This window comes from Hibiscus syriacus, unplaced genomic scaffold, assembly GCF_006381635.1.
Source record: "Hibiscus syriacus cultivar Baekdansim isolate YM2019G1 unplaced genomic scaffold, ASM638163v2 tig00112501_pilon, whole genome shotgun sequence".
NCBI classification, from domain to species: domain Eukaryota; kingdom Viridiplantae; phylum Streptophyta; class Magnoliopsida; order Malvales; family Malvaceae; genus Hibiscus; species Hibiscus syriacus.
The window spans coordinates 358,536-379,422 of NW_024063348.1; the positions used below are offsets into that span (position 1 = coordinate 358,536).

A 20,887-nucleotide genomic window follows, 5' to 3' on the forward strand; every position below is an offset into this window, starting at 1 on the left:
TTATATGAATTGATAGGTTTTGTTTTGTATGTGCTATGTGGTTTATGTAAAAATACGGTTAAGTGTTAATGAGAGAATATAAAATAAGTTATGAAATTATATGAATATAGAAGATAAGTCAAGAGATGTAGGGAAATGGAAATAGATGTTTATAAAGAGTCATAGGAGAACAAATATAAGTAATATGATAATGAAATATAAGACTATGTGAATACATGATTATGAGATAAAAGATGTAAGAATAGGAAAATATGATGAGAGTGAGTTCATGAGAAGTGATATGAACTAGGTAAACATGAGTTGGACAAGTACATAGTGATATGATCCATCATGGGAATTAGTATAATAGAGATTTTGATTTAATGAGAGTTAAGGGACGATAGGAATATGCAAGATAAGTTATATGTTAAATATCTATGGAGCTATATGAAAAAGATTATAATGAAATTATGAAATTGAATTAAATAAATAGATTAAATTATTACCTAAATAAAAATACTATTAAATGATATATATATTTAGAACTACGATATAAGCTATGTGAAAGTGTTATATGTGTTTCTATATGTTATAGGAAGTATATGATCATATGTGAACAAGATATGATAAGTATGTTTACATGAATAAATGTGATTGGGGAGAAATGATAGAAATTATATGAAAACAGGTATATGTGAATTAGCTTTGTAATTAGGTAAGTATATGAAATCATAACTATGAATTATGTGATGTGAAAGTAATCTATGTGATTATATGTTATATGAATACAAGAGCATGAGATATGTGACCTGTGAATTATATGGAAATGATCTACGTGTAAGTGAACTATGTGATAATATGAAAAGAAACTATGTGATACGTGATATGTGAAAGTGAATTACATGTTTATGTGAATATTTGAAATGAAATAAATGATAATGCCCATGTTATGTGTCATGAGAGCTAGGGGTATAGTTGGCATGTCAAGAGTCGAGGGTCTACTGGTCCTTCGGGATATATATATATTCTTTGGAACATGTGTGAAGTCTTGTGAGACACATACTTGATCCCTGGTATATGTATATGATTCTTAAGGGATGATATGTGGTCCTTAAGGAATGATATGTAGTCCTTAAGGAATGATATGTGGTCCTTATGGACATTATTATATGGCACTACGGTGCAATTCTACGTGCACTTCGGTGCAATGATACGAGCTGTGGTGACAGCATTAGTGCACAACCTCTATAGACTCACATATCGATAGTTCTCACAAGTGTACCATGGGTTAATCAAAGAGATAACATAAATACAATATATATAATGTATATGCTTTTGGTGAAATGATATATGAGTGATATGATATACAGAAATGATAAGTACAAGATTATGTGATAAATAATTCGATGATAATGATAGAGATAATGATAATAATATATATGATAATGCTAAGAAAGTAGATGATGATATATGTACATGAGTGTCTTTGTTATATAAAAAGGTATATGATTTTGTATGATAAGTTAGTATTAAATGTTCATGTGTTTTGTTATATGGGATGTTTTATGATTTCTATTATATGTTTTATTTGCCTCACTAAGTCATCGACTTAGCGTGTGATTGTTTCACACGTAGGTTCGAGAAGAATATAGAGAGCAATGTGGAGCAAGACAGGTCAGTTACTTCTTACCGAAGATCAGATCAGAAAAGATGTTTTGAATTAGATGTATACTGTACATTGGAAATGGTTGGCATGTAAATAAATGTCTGAATTGTATATGCACTGAACGGTTTTGCAAAAACATTTAAGCTCTGAATAGTTCTGGAAATCTTTTGAATAAGCTACATGTATAAAAGTTTTAAATTACTCACTATTTTATACAAGTAAATGTTTTGAAAAGTCAATGTGACACCTCGGACTCGAATCCAGGTCGGGTACGGGTTGGGGGTGTTACATTTAATGGTATCAGAGCTACGGTTTAGTCGATTCTAGGCTTAAATCGAAGTCAGAAGTGTTTTAAAAAGTGTACATGCCAACACAAAGTGAAAAATTATGATCTGATACTGTAAGGAGTATGTTGTCTTGCTAATAAAAAAATAGATTATTATGTGATAATAGAAGTATGATAATAAGAGCTATGAAAGAAGTGAAAGGTAATAAACCTGAAGGTAATAGCATTCACCTGCCCTGGCCAGGCAGGGAGAAGTGCGAACACCTCAGGAAATGCATGTATAAAATTTGGAAATTATTCTTCATGTTGAAGAATGTTCTGATGTGTTTTCAATTTATACTTCTTTAACTCATAGAATGAATATATCAAATTAGTTGATAAAGTTGCGAGCACCCAAGTTCAAGGGTGGATTTGAGGAAGGTTCTATTGTTATAGACCTTTGGTTGAATGATATGATAGAAGGTTTTCATTTCTTCAAAGTAGAGATGTTGAATTGAGTAGTTTTGTTACTACTTTGGTAGGTTAGAGTATGGTGGACAATTGTCACCATAAGAATGTTAAAAGATTAAATGATGTGATTAGAATTGTATAAGAGTTCAAGAATAAGTGCATTGATGACCAGTTTATAAGACAGATGAAACTGGAATACACGAGCTTGAAACAAGGGAATTACACCTTGTATAAGTATGATTATAAGTGTATTAAGCTAAGCAGAATTGCTGCTGAGTTAATTCCGACTGAAAATGATACATATGATATTTTGTTAGGACTTGCACCTTAAATTAAAAGAGTGTTAGTGGTTTTGAATTTGTTATCGTTTCAAGAAATGGTTAATTGTGTTAAAGCTTTAAAGAGAAAAAGCTCAGAACGAAAAGTTTGGAGAAATAAAAACTCAGAATGATTAAGGGAACTAGTATTTCATAAATTAGCACTACCAAAGAGAGATAGGGATTATGATTTTCAACTACAAACTTGATTGGAATTGGTGGTATTTCAAGATAAAAGATCAATTGGAGGAAAGTCAGACTCATTTAAGTAGTAGAGTCTGGTTTTGGATAATTGAATGAAAAGTTAAAGATATATATGAAAGTGGAGGAATGAATTTAGAGTTTTGCTAGAAATTATATAAAGTGAAGAATACGAAGTATTTTAAATGGATCAAGGGATGTAGATACTGTTTTGCATTCTAGAAGGAAAAAGTTAGCGTTGGCTAACAAGAATATGTGATGGGAATATACTGGAAGTATAAGATTATAATATATTTTCAGGATATGATAACCAAATATGAAATGAATCTGGATACAGTTGTATATTTGAGTAAAGCTGAGGATTGATAAGAAGAGTTTAAGAATGGGTATATCGATGATCAATTTATAAGACAAAGGAAGTCAGAACGTTTAGTTTGAATAACGAAAAGTACAGGATGTATGAGAATGGAGGTGAAATTGACAAGTTAAATAAACGAATTTTAAGATAATTTCGATTTGAAAGGATGTATGTGTTTGGTTGATTAGGGTTTGTACCCTAGATTGAACATATGTTATTGACTAGCTGTCAGAGTAAAGGTGATAGAGTTATAAGATTGGAGGAAAAGATAAAGTTGAGTTAATCAATTATGATGTGAAACTGAATATAGTGGTGTATTCTAATTAGATAGCTATGATATAGAAAAGGAGATAAGTATTTGCATGGAATCTTAAGGAAGGAAAAATACAAGTACAAGGAAATGATATAGAATGAAATTCTGTATAAGAAATGGGTTATCAAAGTTATGAGAATACAATTAAGATTAATATATAGAGATGAGTATAGATGATAAGACAAGAGTATGAGAATATGAAAAGAAAGATATGATTTGTGTATAAGGAATAAATAAAGGAGAAATGGAATAAAGAAATGAAATGGATTGAGGTTATGAGTTATTGTGTTTATGATAAGTAACAGAAAATAAATGTATAAAGGAAAAAGACAATTGAAGAAATACATGACGGAAAAAGTAAGTAAATGAGGTAACATGAGAATAATAGAAGATATGTTCTTATTGATTTGTTCAGTGAAAATTCGAGGACGAATTTTCTTTAAAGGAGGGGAGAGTTGTAACATCCTCAATACCGGGTTAGTGACCAAATTATAAAGTTTCAGAAATTGGTGATTAAAGTAGGATAATTGAATAGTTCAATGATTTATTGGAAATATGATGAAGGTTATTCAGTAATTATTAAAGGAAATAAAGGGTAAATTGGTCATTTGACCAGAAAGATTTTTATCTTTCTTTTAGGGTTATAAAACACGTGGAAGGGTGATAAGAAAAGAAAAGTCTGGAGCTTGGGTTATCTTCTTCCTCTTCCCTTCCCGTAAGCTCCATGGCAAAGGTAAGTTTAATTTCAGTTGGTTAATTCTTGAGTTTTAAGCTTAGTTTTGATTCTTGGGGTGCTAAGAAAGATTATTTAGATATTAAAGTATGTTGAAACTTCAAAATGGATGAGTTAGGGAGGATTAAATATGAAGAGTTTTTAAGAGAATTATTGAAATAAAAGGAGTAAATAGATTTTGAAGATGGATTTGACTTGTCAAGGGTATACTTAAGAAGCTAGAAGCAATAGAATTGAATTTGGAACATGTTGAAAATTTAGTGTAATTCTTGAATTTCATATGGAGAATAGGATTTTGATGTTAAAGAGGTGATTAATGAATAGGAATGAGTTTGAATATGAGTATGTAAGTTAAAAATAAGAAAGGGGATGATATATGAAGTATTAAGCTGAAAAGAGTGGATTTTCGGGCATAAAAGAGGATTCTGGGCAGAGTGCATCGATGCACATTCATAGTGCATCGATGCATCAAGGTTAAAACCCATAAATTATTTGAAGGTGTATCGATGCATTGGTAATACATCGATGCACTCTTTTAAAATAGAAACATCGAATGCAATTAGTGCATCGATGCATAAGGCATGCATCGATGCATCCCAATAATAATACAACATCGAATGCATTTTATACATCGATGCATCAGTAGTGCATCGATGCATACCTTTATTAAAAGATGAAATTGGCTTTTCTCTGAGCCTAAGGAGTGATAGTTTCGAATATATCAATCATTATACTGATAAGTATTAATGTATTATTATGTAGATATAGAATGAAAGCTTGTTCCGGAACAAACTAAGGATTAGGATTGATTCAAACAATGAGGCCCAGGTGAGTGCATCTTATTATATAAGATTATATGGAAATTGGACTTGTGATAAGTCTATTCCTATAGTAATAGCTCATTAAGTCTTGATTATAAGTATGTTAACGATATGAAGTGTATGTATGTTTGATTATATGAATTGATAGGTTTTGTTTTGTATGTGCTATGTGGTTTATGTAAAAATACGGTTAAGTGTTAATGAGAGAATATAAAATAAGTTATGAAATTATATGAATATAGAAGATAAGTCAAGAGATGTAGGGAAATGGAAATAGATGTTTATAAAGAGTCATAGGAGAACAAATATAAGTAATATGATAATGAAATATAAGACTATGTGAATACATGGTTATGAGATAAAAGATGTAAGAATAGGAAAATATGATGAGAGTGAGTTCATGAGAAGTGATATGAACTAGGTAAACATGAGTTGGACAAGTACATAGTGATATGATCCATCATGGGAATTAGTATAATAGAGATTTTGATTTAATGAGAGTTAAGGGACGATACGAATATGCAAGATAAGTTATATGCTAAATATCTATGGAGCTATATGAAAAGATTATAATGAAATTATGAAATTGAATTAAATAAATAGATTAAATTATTACCTAAATAAAAATACTATTAAATGATATATATATATATTTAAAACTACGATATAAGCTATGTGAAAGTGTTATAGGTGTTTCTATATGTTATAGGAAGTATATGATCATATGCGAACAAGATATGATAAGTATGTTTACATGAATAAATGTGATTGGGGAGAAATGATAGAAATTATATGAAAACAGGTATATGTGAATTAGCTTTGTAATTAGGTAAGTATATGAAATCATAACTATGAATTATGTGATGTGAAAGTAATCTATGTGATTATATGTTATATGAATACAAGAGCATGAGATATGTGACCTGTGAATTATATGGAAATGATCTACGTGTAAGTGAACTATGTGATAATATGAAAAAAAGCTATGTGATACGTGATATGTGAAAGTGAATTATTTGAAATGAAATAAATGATAATGCCCATGTTATGTGTCATGAGAGCTAGGGGTATAGTTGGCATGCCAAGAGTCGAGGGTCTACGTGGTCCTTCGGGATATATATATATTCTTTGGAACATGTGTGAAGTCTTGTGAGACACATACTTGATCCCTGGTATATGTATATGATTCTTAAGGAATGATATGTGGTCCTTAAGGAATGATATGTAGTCCTTAAGGAATGATATGTGGTCCTTATGGACATTATTATATGGCACTACGGTGCAATTCTACGTGCACTTCGGTGCAATGATACGAGCTGTGGTGACAGCATTAGTGCACAACCTCTATAGACTCACATATCGATAGTTCTCACAAGTGTACCATGGGTTAATCAAAGAGATAACATAAATACAATATATATAATATATATATGCTTTTGGTGAAATGATATATGAGTGATATGATATACAGAAATGATAAGTACAATATTATGTGATAAATAATTCGATGATAATGATAATAATATATATGATAATGCTAAGAAAGTAGATGATGATATATGTACATGAGTGTCTTTGTTATATAAAAAGGTATATGATTTTGTATGATAAGTTAGTATTAAATGTTCATGTGTTTTGTTATATGGGATGTTTTATGATTTCTATTATATGTTTTATTTGCCTCACTAAGTCATCGACTTAGCGTGTGATTGTTTCACACGTAGGTTCGAGAAGAATATAGAGAGCAATGTGGAGCAAGACAGGTCAGTTACTTCTTACCGAAGATCAGATCAGAAAAGATGTTTTGAATTAGATGTATACTGTACATTGGAAATGGTTGGCATGTAAATAAATGTATGAATTGTATATGCACTGAACGGTTTTGCAAAAACATTTAAGCTCTGAATAGTTCTGGAAATCTTTTGAATAAGCTACATGTATAAAAGTTTTAAACTACTCACTATTTTATACAAGTAAATGTTTTGAAAAGTCAATGTGACACCTCGGACTCGAATCCAGGTCGGGTACGGGTTGGGGGTGTTACATTTAATGGTATCAGAGCTACGGTTTAGCCGATTCTAGGCTTAAATCGAAGTCAGAAGTGTTTTAAAAAGTGTATATGCCAACTCAAAGTGAAAAATTATGATCTGATAGTGTAAGGAGTATGCTGTCTTGCTAATAAAAAAATAGATTATTATGTGATAATAGAAGTATGATAATAAGAGCTTCAAAAGAAGTGAAAGGTAATAAACCTGAAGGTAATAGCATTCACCTGCCTTGGCCAGGCAGGAAGAAGAGCGAACACCTCAGTAAATGCCTGTATAAAATTAGGAAATTATTCTTCATGTTGAAAAATGTTCTGATGTGTTTTCAATTTATACTTCTTTAACTCATAGAATGAATGTATCAAATTAGTTGATAAAGTTGCGAGCACCCAAGTTCAAGGGTTGATTTGAGGAAGGTTCTATTGTTATAGACCTTTGGTTGAATGATATGATAGAAGGTTTTCATTTCTTCAAAGTGGAGATGTTGAATTGAGTAGTTTTGTTACTACTTTGGTAAGTTAGAGTATGGTGGACAATTGTCACCATAAGAATGTTAAAAGATTAAATGATGTGATTAGAATTGTATAAGAGTTCAAGAATAAGTGCATTGATGACCAGTTTATAAGACAGATGAAACTGGAATACACGAGCTTGAAACAAGGGAATTACACCTTGTATAAGTATGATTATAAGTGTATTAAGCTAAGCAGAATTGCTGCTGAGTTAATTCCGACTGAAAATGATACATGTGATATTTTGTTAGGACTTGCGCCTTAAATTAAAAGAGTGTTACTGGTTTTGAATTTGTTATCGTTTCAAGAAATGGTTAATTGTGTTAAAGCTTTAAAGAGAAAAAGCTCAGAACGAAAAGTTTGGAGAAATAAAAACTCAGAATGATTAAGGGAACTAGTATTTCATAAATTAGCACTACCAAAGAGAGATAGAGATTATGATTTTCAACTACAAACTTGATTGGAATTGGTGGTATTTCAAGATAAAAGATCAATTGGAGGAAAGTCAGACTCATTTAAGTACTAGAGTCTGGTTTTGGATAATTGAATGAAAAGTTAAAGATATATATGAAAGTGGAGGAATGAATTCAGAGTTTTGCTAGAAATTATATAAAGTGAAGAATAAGAAGTATTTTAAATGGATCAAGGGATGTAGATACTGTTTTGCATTCTAGAAGGAAAAAGTTAGCGTTGGCTAACAAGAATATGTGATGGGAATATACTGGAAGTATAAGATTATAATATATTTTCAGGATATGATAACCAAATATGAAATGAATCTGGATACAGTTGTATATTTGAGTAAAGCTGAGGATTGATAAGAAGAGTTTAAGAATGGGTATATCGATGATCAATTTATAAGACAAAGGAAGTCAGAACGTTTAGTTTGAATAACGAAAAGTACAGGATGTATGAGAATGGAGGTGAAATTGACAAGTTAAATAAATGAATTTTAAGATAATTTCGATTTGAAAGGATGTATGTGTTTGGTTGATTAGGGTTTGTACCCTAGATTGAACATATGTTATTGACTAGCTGTCAGAGTAAAGGTGATAGAGTTATAAGATTGGAGGAAAAGATAAAGTTGAGTTAATCAATTATGATGTGAAACTGAATATAGTGGTGTATTCTAACTAGATAGCTATGATATAGAAAAGGAGATAAGTATTTGCATGGAATCTTAAGGAAGGAAAAATACAAGTACAAGGAAATGATATAGAATGAAATTCTGTATAAGAAATGGGTTATCAAAGTTATGAGAATACAATTAAGATTAATATAGAGATGAGTATAGATGATAAGACAAGAGTATGAGAATATGAAAAGAAAGATATGATTTGTGTATAAGGAATAAATAAAGGAGAAATGGAATAAAGAAATGAAATGGATTGAGGTTATGAGTTGCTGTGTTTATGATAAGTAACAGAAAATAAATGTATAAAGGAAAAAGACAATTGAAGAAATACAGGACGGAAAAAGTAAGTAAATGAGGTAACATGAGAACAATAGAAGATATGTTCTTATTGATTTGTTCAGTGAAAATTCGAGGACGAATTTTCTTTAAAGGAGGGGAGAGTTGTAACATCCTCAATACCGGGTTAGTGACCAAATTATAAAGTTTCAGAAATTGGTGATTAAAGTAGGATAATTGAATAGTTCAATGATTTATTGGAAATATGATGAAGGTTATTCAGTAATTATTAAAGGAAATAAAGGGTAAATTGGTCATTTGACCAGAAAGATTTTTATCTTTCTTTTAGGGTTATAAAACACGTGGAAGGGTGATAAGAAAAGAAAAGTCTGGAGTTTGGGTTACCTTCTTCCTCTTCTCTTCCCGTAAGCTCCATGGCAAAGGTAAGTTTAATTTCAGTTGGTTAATTCTTGAGTTTTAAGCTTAGTTTTGATTCTTAGGGTGCTAAGAAAGATTATTTAGATATTAAAGTATGTTGAAACTTCAAAATGGATGAGTTAGGGAGGATTAAATATGAAGAGTTTTTAAGAGAATTATTGAAATAAAAGGAGTAAATAGATTTTGAAGATGGATTTGACTTGTCAATGGTATAATTAAGAAGCTAGAAACAATAGAATTGAATTTGGAACATGTTGAAAATTTAGTGTAATTCTTGAATTTCATATGGAGAATAGGATTTTGATGTTAAAGAGGTGATTAATGAATAGGAATGAGTTTGAATATGAGTATGTAAGTTAAAAAAAAAGAAAGGGGATGATATATGAAGTATTAAGCTGAAAAGAGTGGATTTTCGGGCATAAAAGAGGATTCTGGGCAGAGTGCATCGATGCACATTCATAGTGCATCGATGCATCAAGGTTAAAACCCATAAATTATTTGAAGGTGTATCGATGCATTGGTAATGCATCGATGCACTCTTTTAAAATAGAAACATCGAATGCAATTAGTGCATCGATGCATAAGGCATGCATCGATGCATCCCAATAATAATACAACATCGAATGCATTTTATACATCGATGCATCAGTAGTGCATCGATGCATTCCTTCATTAAAAGATGAAATTGGCTTTTCTCTGAGTCTAAGGAGTGATAGTTTCGAATATATCAATCAGTATACTGATAAGTATTAATGTATTATTATGTAGATATAGAATGAAAGCTTGTTCCGGAACAAACTAAAGATTAGGATTGATTCAAACAACGAGGCCCAGGTGAGTGCATCTTATTATATAAGATTATATGGAAATTGGACTTGTGATAAGTCTATTCCTATAGTAATAGCTCATTAAGTCTTGATTATAAGTATGTTAACGATATGAAGTGTATGTATGTTTAATTATATGAATTGATAGGTTTTGTTTTGTATGTGCTATGTGGTTTATGTAAAAATACGGTTAAGTGTTAATGAGAGAATATAAAATAAGTTATGAAATTATATGAATATAGAAGATAAGTCAAGAGATGTAGGGAAATGGAAATAGATGTTTATAAAGAGTCATAGAAGAACAAATATAAGTAATATGATAATGAAATATAAGACTATGTGAATACATGGTTATGAGATAAAAGATGTAAGAATAGGAAAATATGATGAGAGTGAGTTCATGAGAAGTGATATGAACTAGGTAAACATGAGTTGGACAAGTACATAGTGATATGATCCATCATGGGAATTAGTATAATAGAGATTTTGATTTAATGAGAGTTAAGGGACGATACGAATATGCAAGATAAGTTATATGCTAAATATCTATGGAGCTATATGAAAAGATTATAATGAAATTATGAAATTGAATTAAATAAATAGATTAAATTATTACCTAAATAAAATACTATTAAATGATATATATTTAGAACTACGATATAAGCTATGTGAAAGTGTTATAGGTGTTTCTATATGTTATAGGAAGTATATGATCATATGTGAACAAGATATGATAAGTATGTTTACATGAATAAATGTGATTGGGGAGAAATGATAGAAATTATATGAAAACAGGTATATGTGAATTAGCTTTGTAATTAGGTAAGTATATGAAATCATAACTATGAATTATGTGATGTGAAAGTAATCTATGTGATTATATGTTATATGAATACAAGAGCATGGGATATGTGACATGTGAATTATATGGAAATGATCTACGTGTAAGTGAACTATGTGATAATATGAAAAGAAGCTATGTGATACGTGATATGTGAAAGTGAATTATTTGAAATGAAATAAATGATAATGCCCATGTTATGTGTCATGAGAGCTAGGGGTATAGTTGGCATGCCAAGAGTCGAGGGTCTACGTGGTCCTTCGGGATATATATATATTCTTTGGAACATGTGTGAAGTCTTGTGAGACACATACTTGATCCCTGGTATATGTATATGATTCTTAAGGGATGATATGTGGTCCTTAAGGAATGATATGTAGTCCTTAAGGAATGATATGTAGTCCTTAAGGAATGATATGTAGTCCTTAAGGAATGATATGTGGTCCTTATGGACATTATTATATGGCACTACGGTGTAATTCTACGTGCACTTCGGTGCAATGATACGAGCTGTGGTGACAGCATTAGTACACAACCTCTATAGACTCACATATCGATAGTTCTCACAAGTGTACCATGGGCTAATCAAAGAGATAACATAAATACAATATATATAATGTATATGCTTTTGGTGAAATGGTATATGAGTGATATGATATACAGAAATGATAAGTACAAGATTATGTGATAAATAATTCGATGATAATGATAGAGATAATGATAATAATATATATGATAATGCTAAGAAAGTAGATGATGATATATGTACATGAGTGTCTTTGTTATATAAAAAGGTATATGATTTTGTATGATAAGTTAGTATTAAATGTTCATGTGTTTTGTTATATGGGATGTTTTATGATTTCTATTATGTTTTATTTGCCTCACTAAGTCATCGACTTAGCGTGTGATTGTTTCACACGTAGGTTCGAGAAGAATATAGAGAGCAATGTGGAGCAAGACAGGTCAGTTACTTCTTACCGAAGATCAGATCAGAAAAGATGTTTTGAATTAGATGTATACTGTACATTGGAAATGGTTGGCATGTAAATAAATGTCTGAATTGTATATGCACTGAACGGTTTTGCAAAAACATTTAAACTCTGAATAGTTCTGGAAATCTTTTGAATAAGCTACATGTATAAAAGTTTTAAATTACTCACTATTTTATACAAGTAAATGTTTTGAAAAGTCAATGTGACACATTGGACTCGAATCCAAGTAGGGTACGGGTTGGGGGTGTTACTGCATCTACCTCAGCATATTTGATACATTGCAGTGCACTCATCTCAATCTTAGGCAACGATACCTTGCATTCACGTCTGTCGTTTCCTGCACCTCCTTCATCTGTCGACTTACCGGGAACATCTACATGACTGCTTATATCCTCCGGAAAAAGAAACGTAACACAATTAGAATTTACAAAGATCATTAGCGTTAGATTACATTTGTATAACACTACTTACAGTCTGCGAGCACAATCAAGTCTGCAGTTCAGTACCTGACTTTGAGAGTTGAATTTGTACGATATATGATGACAGCGGATGTCGAAATAGTTTTAGCATCCCTTGCCCGGGATACTTTTGGCAAGCCTGTAATTCCAGCCAAGAGGGCATAACAGTACAGAATTAATGTGACTACAACTTTATCCTGCTACAATATATGATGACAGCGGATGTCGAAATACAAAAAGAAGAGACAGGGAGAGAAATATATCTAAAGTTCGAGGTTCTAAATGCACAGTTGAAACTCCATGAAGCGCACCTCTTCTTTCTTTTATGTGGAGTTGTTCATTGCATAAGAATATTATCCTAAACCAACAAGGGTATCTTTTATACAACCATCCTTTCAAAGTCAACTAATGTATTACAAAAGCATCCCAGGGTTAAAGATTTCAATTAGAAACCAAATATTGCCTGGTTTCATGTTACTAAAGATGAGACAAAACAACTGCATCAGAAACCATAAAAGAATTTAACAGATAATCGATTGTATTATTTGACAGTAAAAATTTATATACCCAATTTCAGATGTTAGGTTTATCGAGACAAGATTCTAATCTTTATGGTTCAGGAATCTACCACTCTTACTCATCTCTTCAGCTGGGTCTTATACATATCATTTACCTCTAAAGCTTCGGCAAGCTCAACTCCTATAAATCGAGGATTTTCAGTATTGGAGTTTTGCTTGTCATCAATCTGTAAAAAAGAAAGAGAAAGATCAGTTGTTTCAGCAACTTACGACCTCTCCATCAAAGAGAACTTTTTCAAACAAATGATTGCCTAATGTCAAGGATTATGATCAATTAGGATGAAATGAAAAAGTCTACCAACATTAAGCCGTATGTGATTCTCTCTCCTAGTCTAGACCAGCTCATTTTCCGGCAGAGCTTCATAAGTTTCCAAGCCTTCTTCAAGGGCAACTCTCCTACGTTTGCAACTATTCAAGATTTTCTGAACAAATAACGTTGTTTTAGCCTCAAGCTCTTCATGCTCTCGAGATAACATCCTAAAAGAAGCTTCCAGCATCTCATTTTCAGACTTGGTTTCACTAATTGTTTCTTTGAGAGCCAAGATTACTTTCTGAAGTTGTAACTTTTTTTGCAATTGAGCCAAAATTTCTTCTTCTAACAGTTGATTCTTTCTTTGAAGGTTATCAACTTTGTTCAATTCTGTTTCTAATACTGTACAATACTCATTTAACTTGGTCTTTTGCTTCCATAGCTCTCCATTTTCTTTCTGAAGCATGCTACATTCTTTAATGAGTTTGAGATTTTCAACTTTTAGATAATCACACTCTACTCGGACTTCAAACCATTGCCTTTGCACTTCTTCCATCTTCCGTCTTATAACAAGCCTTTCTACTTCTATTTCATCTTCCAATCTTGTTATTATCTCATCTTTGAAATCTATAGCATCAAATTCTGGACTTTTCCTTTCAATATGGTATGACTCTTTCTCATCGATTAGATACATGATTTTTTCCTCTAAGCCACATAACTGATCAGACAAAAGTAAGTCTTCTTCTTCAAGTTCAGATGAATAAACTTTCACTTCCTGCTTTTCATCTTCAAGTTCAAAGGATTTCTTCTTGAGAATTTTGTTGGGAGAAATCTTGGAGTCCATATTGCTATTCAGTTCCACCATTTCGCTCCGTAAATCATCAAAAAATTTAGCTGTAACAACAACTTCCCTTCTCATGATATCCATATCTTCCTCCAACTGGCTTTTTTCCTTCTCAGCAGAATAAATCCAAGTTTCTAACTCTTTTTGACTATACCTTAAACCCTCAAGCTCATGCTCCTTGAGCAAGTTGTCAGATTTAAGCTTCTCTATCTCAAGTAATTTTTCTGACAATTCCTTTACCATATCAAAACGCTCTTGATAAGGAGAACATAACTGCTGCTTTTGACTAATCAAATCCGAACTTCCTAAAATTTCCAAATCATAATAACCGCAAGTTCCTTTAAGATTTGCAAATGAATAAAGAGTACAGAATTGCTTCATCTCAGCAAAACAAAGTTGAACTTGTTCATCCAACTCAGCAACAAATTTGGACAGTTCGATGTTGCCAATAGACAATTCAGAAACCCTGAATTTTGTGAAGGCAAAAGCAAATCGATTCTCAAGATTCTGAATCTTTGACAGAAGACCAACTCCCGTAACTTGTAAATTTTCAATGTTGCCGTTTTGCTTGTTTTCAACCTAAAATGATAAAAGATAAGAGTCAGCAGTTTATTACTTGTGTCAGAGAGAACCCCTTTTACAATCAAATCATTATCAATCTAAAACTATCAAGAACTAAAAGCTGCAGTATATATGACAAAAAGCAGATTAACTATAGTACAACTAATTTTTTTTGGTTCCTTAAATCTAAAGCAATTTCAAGCCCCATTCACCAAAGATTCTGGGGTTTATAGCGCTTTAGTTCATATTTTATTAGTTTTTCCATTTTATTTCAAATATTTTTCTTAGATTTGTTTCCCTTTCAGAAATTCTTTAGTTTAAAAAAATCAAAGAGTCAATATGTAACTATGCACAAGACTTAGCTAAACTTTCTTAAGGTGGCACTTGAGAACTTGAATTTAAAATATAGTTTGTGTGATAAAACACATAAATAAAATATTCATGCCCATTGATAGTTCATATGAAATTCCTACAACTATTTCTGAAATTGAAAATTCATGCTTTTGTACTTAAATATATAATTATATTAAATTCCAACTAATTTATCCAAAATGTATGTATATTTTTCTCATAAATTCAAATATTCAATTCCACGATCCTTGTTAAATAGATCACATGTACAGAACTTTAAAAATCATGATAAATTTATACATTTTATTTAAATAGGTCATTCTTTTAGAAAATCACGAAATAATTTTCATCATTGCGCAATTGGCAATCAAATTTAGCGCACAAATACCATTTTCAGTTAAATTTCAAGACTCTACTCATTCAGTTGTATCAACTTATTCTTCTTCGTCTATCACTTTCCAACCGAGTATCACAACATGGGGGACGATAATTTCTTAACAACTTCAGTCATTTATCATATAACGCTTTCAGATCAGATCTCCAGCAACACAAAGGATCAAAACAAAAAACATATTGAATTTACTCCAAAAATAATAATAATGTGCTTAAAATTAGGAGGGTAAAGAAAAACACTAACATAATCGTACTCGCGTTGACGCAGCTTTTTCTGAGCAAACAATGTTATTTCTTCATCTACCCGGCCGCTATTCTCCCTTTCGTTGACTGCATTTTCTTCTTCGCATTCGAACAAATTGCTTTGAGCTGAAACAGATCTCTCTATCTTCGACATTGCTAAAACCTAAACACATGAACTTTAGAAATCACGGAAAAAATACATTAATTGCGAAAATTTTTTCTTCTAGTTTTCCACTTTTGGAGATTTGAAGCGAACGGTTTGGGGATTTAAACAGTTCCTTTTTTCCTTCTGATAAAACAATTTTCTTGATTTCGCGCGATGTTTTTTAAATCTAAATATTGGGGCCCTTTAACACAGTTTTGTAAAATAATTAAAGTATTATTTCGGTGCATTCCATCACTATTAATAAATGTAATTTAGTTGAATTCAATTAAGAATTTATGAACCAACAGCTAGTTAGAATTGAACAAGATGAGTAGAGAAGCTTATTCCATAATGATTTTTTTAAAATATTCAATTTGAATCAATTGATAAATAAAATTAAAGGTAAAATATATAAATTATCATCGACTATATGGTGTTGTTTTGTTGAGTTTTTTTTACTATTAAAAGTTGCAAAATGATCAATCGACTATTCATAAGTTTCAAACTCGTTATTTTTTATTAAAAATTTGATAGTCGTTTGAGCTAAACATGAAACTACTGACTTAGATATGATAAAATTATATTTTAATGATGTATATTGGAATCATTATTATTTTTAAGCACTGACTCGACGGTATAATGTTTTAAGCACTAGCTCGACAACATGATATAATTAGCGACTTAATCTACAAAATACACCTCAAACGATTATGAGATCAGATTTTATCACATCTCAATCAATATGTTAACGTTCAGTTCAAAAGGTGGTCAATTTTTTAATTAAAAATGACTAATTTGAAACATATGAATAGTCAAGTGACCATTTCGTAACTTTTAATAACAAGGGGACTCAACAAAACATTATATAGTAAATGGACTATTTTATAACTTCCAATATTCAGATAACTTAACAAAATAATACCCTTTAATCAGGTGATCATTTGTGTACTTTACCTATAAATTAAATATCGATAATTTAAAAAATAATAATTTATTATACTTGTTCAAACAAAAAAACATTAAATTGAATTTTGATATTTATTGGCAGAAATAGGATACATTATATATTACTGATTTTTTAAAAATATATTTTTTCTACAAATTTTATAAAAATTAAATTAATTTAATTATATTATTTAACTTTATTAATAATAAATCAAATTATTTATAGAGAAAATAATCTCAGTGACCGAAAATTCCTTATAATATACGATTTTGACCAACTTTTTTTCGATTTGCCAAAATGACTAACAAAATCGCAATGCGATCTCTAAATCGCAAAGCGATCTCCAGTATCGCAAATTAGTTTCCAGATTCGCAACGCGATTTTGACTATCCCATTGCGATTTTCCAAATTCGCGTTGCGATTTTAGAAAATCGCAATGCGAATATGTAAATCGCAACGCAATTCTGACTATCGCAACGCGATAATACATAATCGCAACTCGATTCTGACTATCGCAACGCGATTCTGACTGTCGCAACGCTGAATTTCAAATTCGCAACAGGTTTTAGTTTCGCAACAAAAATGTTTTGAGTATATAACTACGCAGCAGCAACAACTCATAACCTAAATCCCTAAATCGCAACTCATTCCATTTCCATCTATCACTCTCTCCGGTGACATCCGTTCCTATATCCAACGACATCCTTCCCCATCCGTCAACAGGTTTTAGTTTCACAGCTCGTTTGTTTAGTAAATTAATTTACAATAATGAAATCATTTAATGTTGATCATGTTTGGATAGATTTGTGTTTTGGAGGGTCATGGGAGAATGTTCATGGTGTTTTACAATATATGCATTTACCCATGAATCTTCAACTAAAACTGTCATTAAAAAAGTTAACTTATGAAACTCTAATGTTACGTGTTGCAAATAAATTGAATTTAGAGCCCTTAAGTGGATTTAGGCTATCTTATCAGAGAAAATGTAAAGTTTATTTGTTAACCGACAATGAAGATGTTGAATGATTCATTGCTTACATTAGTGTTTCACAAGATGATGTTACATTGTATGTTGTTGAACCTAGAAGTAGTGAAGTTAGGTCAGTAGCGGGTAGTAATCAACTAAGTTTTTAACCCCAGTTTATGGTGCTCAAAATTTAATGGTTCCACCACAATTTCATCACCAAGCAAATTTTGTTTCACCACATTTCCAATACCAAACACAATCTCAAAACCCACAACATTTCCCTAATCCAAATCCCAATCAACTTTCAGCACCAAATTCCAGTTTTCGTATTGACCAGTTAGACGATGATGAGCCAACAGAAAAAATTGTGAGTACTAGTCAGTATTCGAAATTTGATCTTGGTCAATAGCCGGACTTTGATCTTGTTCAATACTTGGATTTTGATGATGTTTCAGAAGAAGAAACAGACCCTGCGTGTAATGATTTTGATATTGGCCAATACCCGAATTTTGATGATGAAACAGCCGCTGCCGAGGAAGATGTTGTTGATGATAATGAGGAGGAAGTTACGACTGTGAATGAACATGTTGAACATCCATTCTGTAATTCATATAACCCTGAAGAAGAAAAAGAAAAAGAATAAATCCCCGAAGAAAAGTCCCCGAAGAAAATGTCACGGGAGTATAACTGGAATATGCCAGAATTACTTCAGATACCATAAGAAGAGTTGGTAAAGATAGCAGTTGATTGTTACACAAAAATTATTCGTATCAAGAAAGATGATTGTTTTGATACAAAGGAAGACTTGAAGATAGCTTTGTATACGAAATGTGTGGAAGATGGTTATCAACTGAAAGTTAACAAATCAAGCAAAGATCGTTTCGAAACAAGGTGTATGATTGACAAAAACTGTACGTGGCGTATGATTGCAAAGAGGATAAAAGATTGTGAAATGTTTAAAGTTAGGACTTTTATTGATAAACATACATGTTCAATAACCCAAGTTTTTCTTCACCATAGACAGACAAACAAAAAGGTGTTGGGTGATTTTCTGGCTGAGTTAATGTTTTTGAATGGCATGGTATATCGGGGACATGAAATTATGACTGACATGAATGCTCGGTTCAAGATTAGTATCTCATATTCTCAAGCTTGGAGAGCCAAATGTTATGCCTTGGAATTGTTGAGGGGGTCGCCAGAAGCATCGTTTGCCCAACTGTCGGCTTATTATCACAATTTAAAGCTGAAAAATCCTGGGTCGGTAACTCATATCAAAACAGATAGAGATGGACGCTTTGAGTTGTTGTTTATCGCTATTGGTGCTGTGGTTAGTAAATCAATATAATTTTGTTGACTCATTTTTGTTAGTTACATGCATTTCACATTTAAATGATTATATTTTTTGTATATATGATTTTGTAGATTCGTTCGTTTATTACTTGCATGCGCCCAGTTATTATAGTTGACGGAGCACATTTAAAAGGTCGATACCTTGGAGTAAACTTATTAGCAGTAGCCATGGATGCTAACAATGGGATACTGCCAATAGCTTACGGGGTTGGCAAATCTGAAACCTCTGATTCTTGGATATGGTTTATGAGGCATCTTAGGGATTGCATAGGTCCTATTAGCAATCTGAAAATCATATCCGATAGGGCAAACTCAATTGACAACGCTGTTAGAAGGTGTTTCCCAGATGCTTTTCATGGACTTTGTGGTGTTCATTTGTATAGAAATCTAAAATCAATGTCTGTTGGTATAAAAAATCATAAATGGACATACTGGAAGGCTATAAAAGCTTATCGGGAAATGGATTTTAATAAGCATATAAATTGTTTAAGACGTGTTTTGCCTCAGTGTGCTCAAACATTAGAAGATGTCGAGTTTGAAAGATGGTCAAGAGTACATTAACTTGGAGCAAGATATGGTTTCATGACGTATAATAGTGCAGAATCAATCAACGCTCTAAGTCGTCATTCCCGGAAATTACCCATTACTATGTTAATGGAGTTTTTTCGAGCCTCTATTCAACAGTGGTACTACAAGAAAAGGAACCATGCAGGTATTATTTCTTTAAATTCGTAACTTATCATATATTTTACTAAGTATTATTTATTTAAATTTACAGGAACATTGAAACATCGTGTTACACCATGGACTGAAAAAAAGATAACGAAACGTGTTGTGAAGTCAACGTCATGGAGAGTTGAACCATGTTCAAACACTTTGTTTGAAGTACTGGATAATAACTTAAATGGGCCTGTCGATCTAAATGCAAAGACGTGTAGTTGTATGAAATGGAAAACATCTGGTTATCCGTGTGGTCATGTTATAAAAGTTGCTCTTTATCTAAACCAAGATGATTCAAGCGCATACGCTATGGATTACTACACTACAGAAGTATATCGAAAAACTTATGCCGAGATTATCTACCCTATTCCACATCCTTCTGAGTGGGACATACCAGATTACTTACAAACAGTTTTGCCACCAGCCATGGAAAGAAGGCTACCTGGCCGACCAAAAAGTCATGATCGTATACCGTCTAAGGGTGAAGAGAAGAAGAGATCGACATGTAGTCGGTGCAAGGAAAGTGGTCATACAAGGTTGACATGTGGATCACCAGTGCCATCACAATCATCTTTTCCTCTACCAAAATATGGATCCTCATCAAAATCCAAAGCTCATATGGTGTCAAGAAAAAGGCAATCAAAATCGCAATCAAAATCAAAATCCTAATCACAACCGGCTTCACCTTTTGGGACTATTAACTTAGGTGATTTTTAAATGTAAACGTTGTATTATGTGTATTTTATGTATAAACTTTTAACATTTTCAGTTAGGCATGTATTAGTAACTTGAGTTTGAACATTGTTATGATCTGTTTAGTTGTTATCACTTATTATACATTCATTTGAATATCGCAACGCGAATTTGACTATTATGTGTATTTTATGT

General features: G+C 31.7%; 1 protein-coding gene across 1 annotated transcript; it reads right to left on the reverse strand.

Moving 5' to 3' along the window:
• Positions 1-12,390: 12,390 nt before the first annotated feature.
• LOC120180752 (myosin-11-like) lies at positions 12,391-16,205 on the reverse strand. Its single transcript, XM_039186038.1, has 6 exons — positions 15,873-16,205; positions 13,568-14,902; positions 13,325-13,396; positions 13,115-13,148; positions 12,700-12,790; positions 12,391-12,574 (listed from the first exon to the last, which is right to left on the reverse strand). The coding sequence occupies exons 1-6, from the start codon at positions 16,023-16,025 to the stop codon at positions 12,391-12,393; spliced, it is 1,869 nt and encodes a 622-aa protein (XP_039041969.1). The 5' UTR covers positions 16,026-16,205.
• Between the last annotated feature and the right edge of the window lie 4,682 nt (positions 16,206-20,887).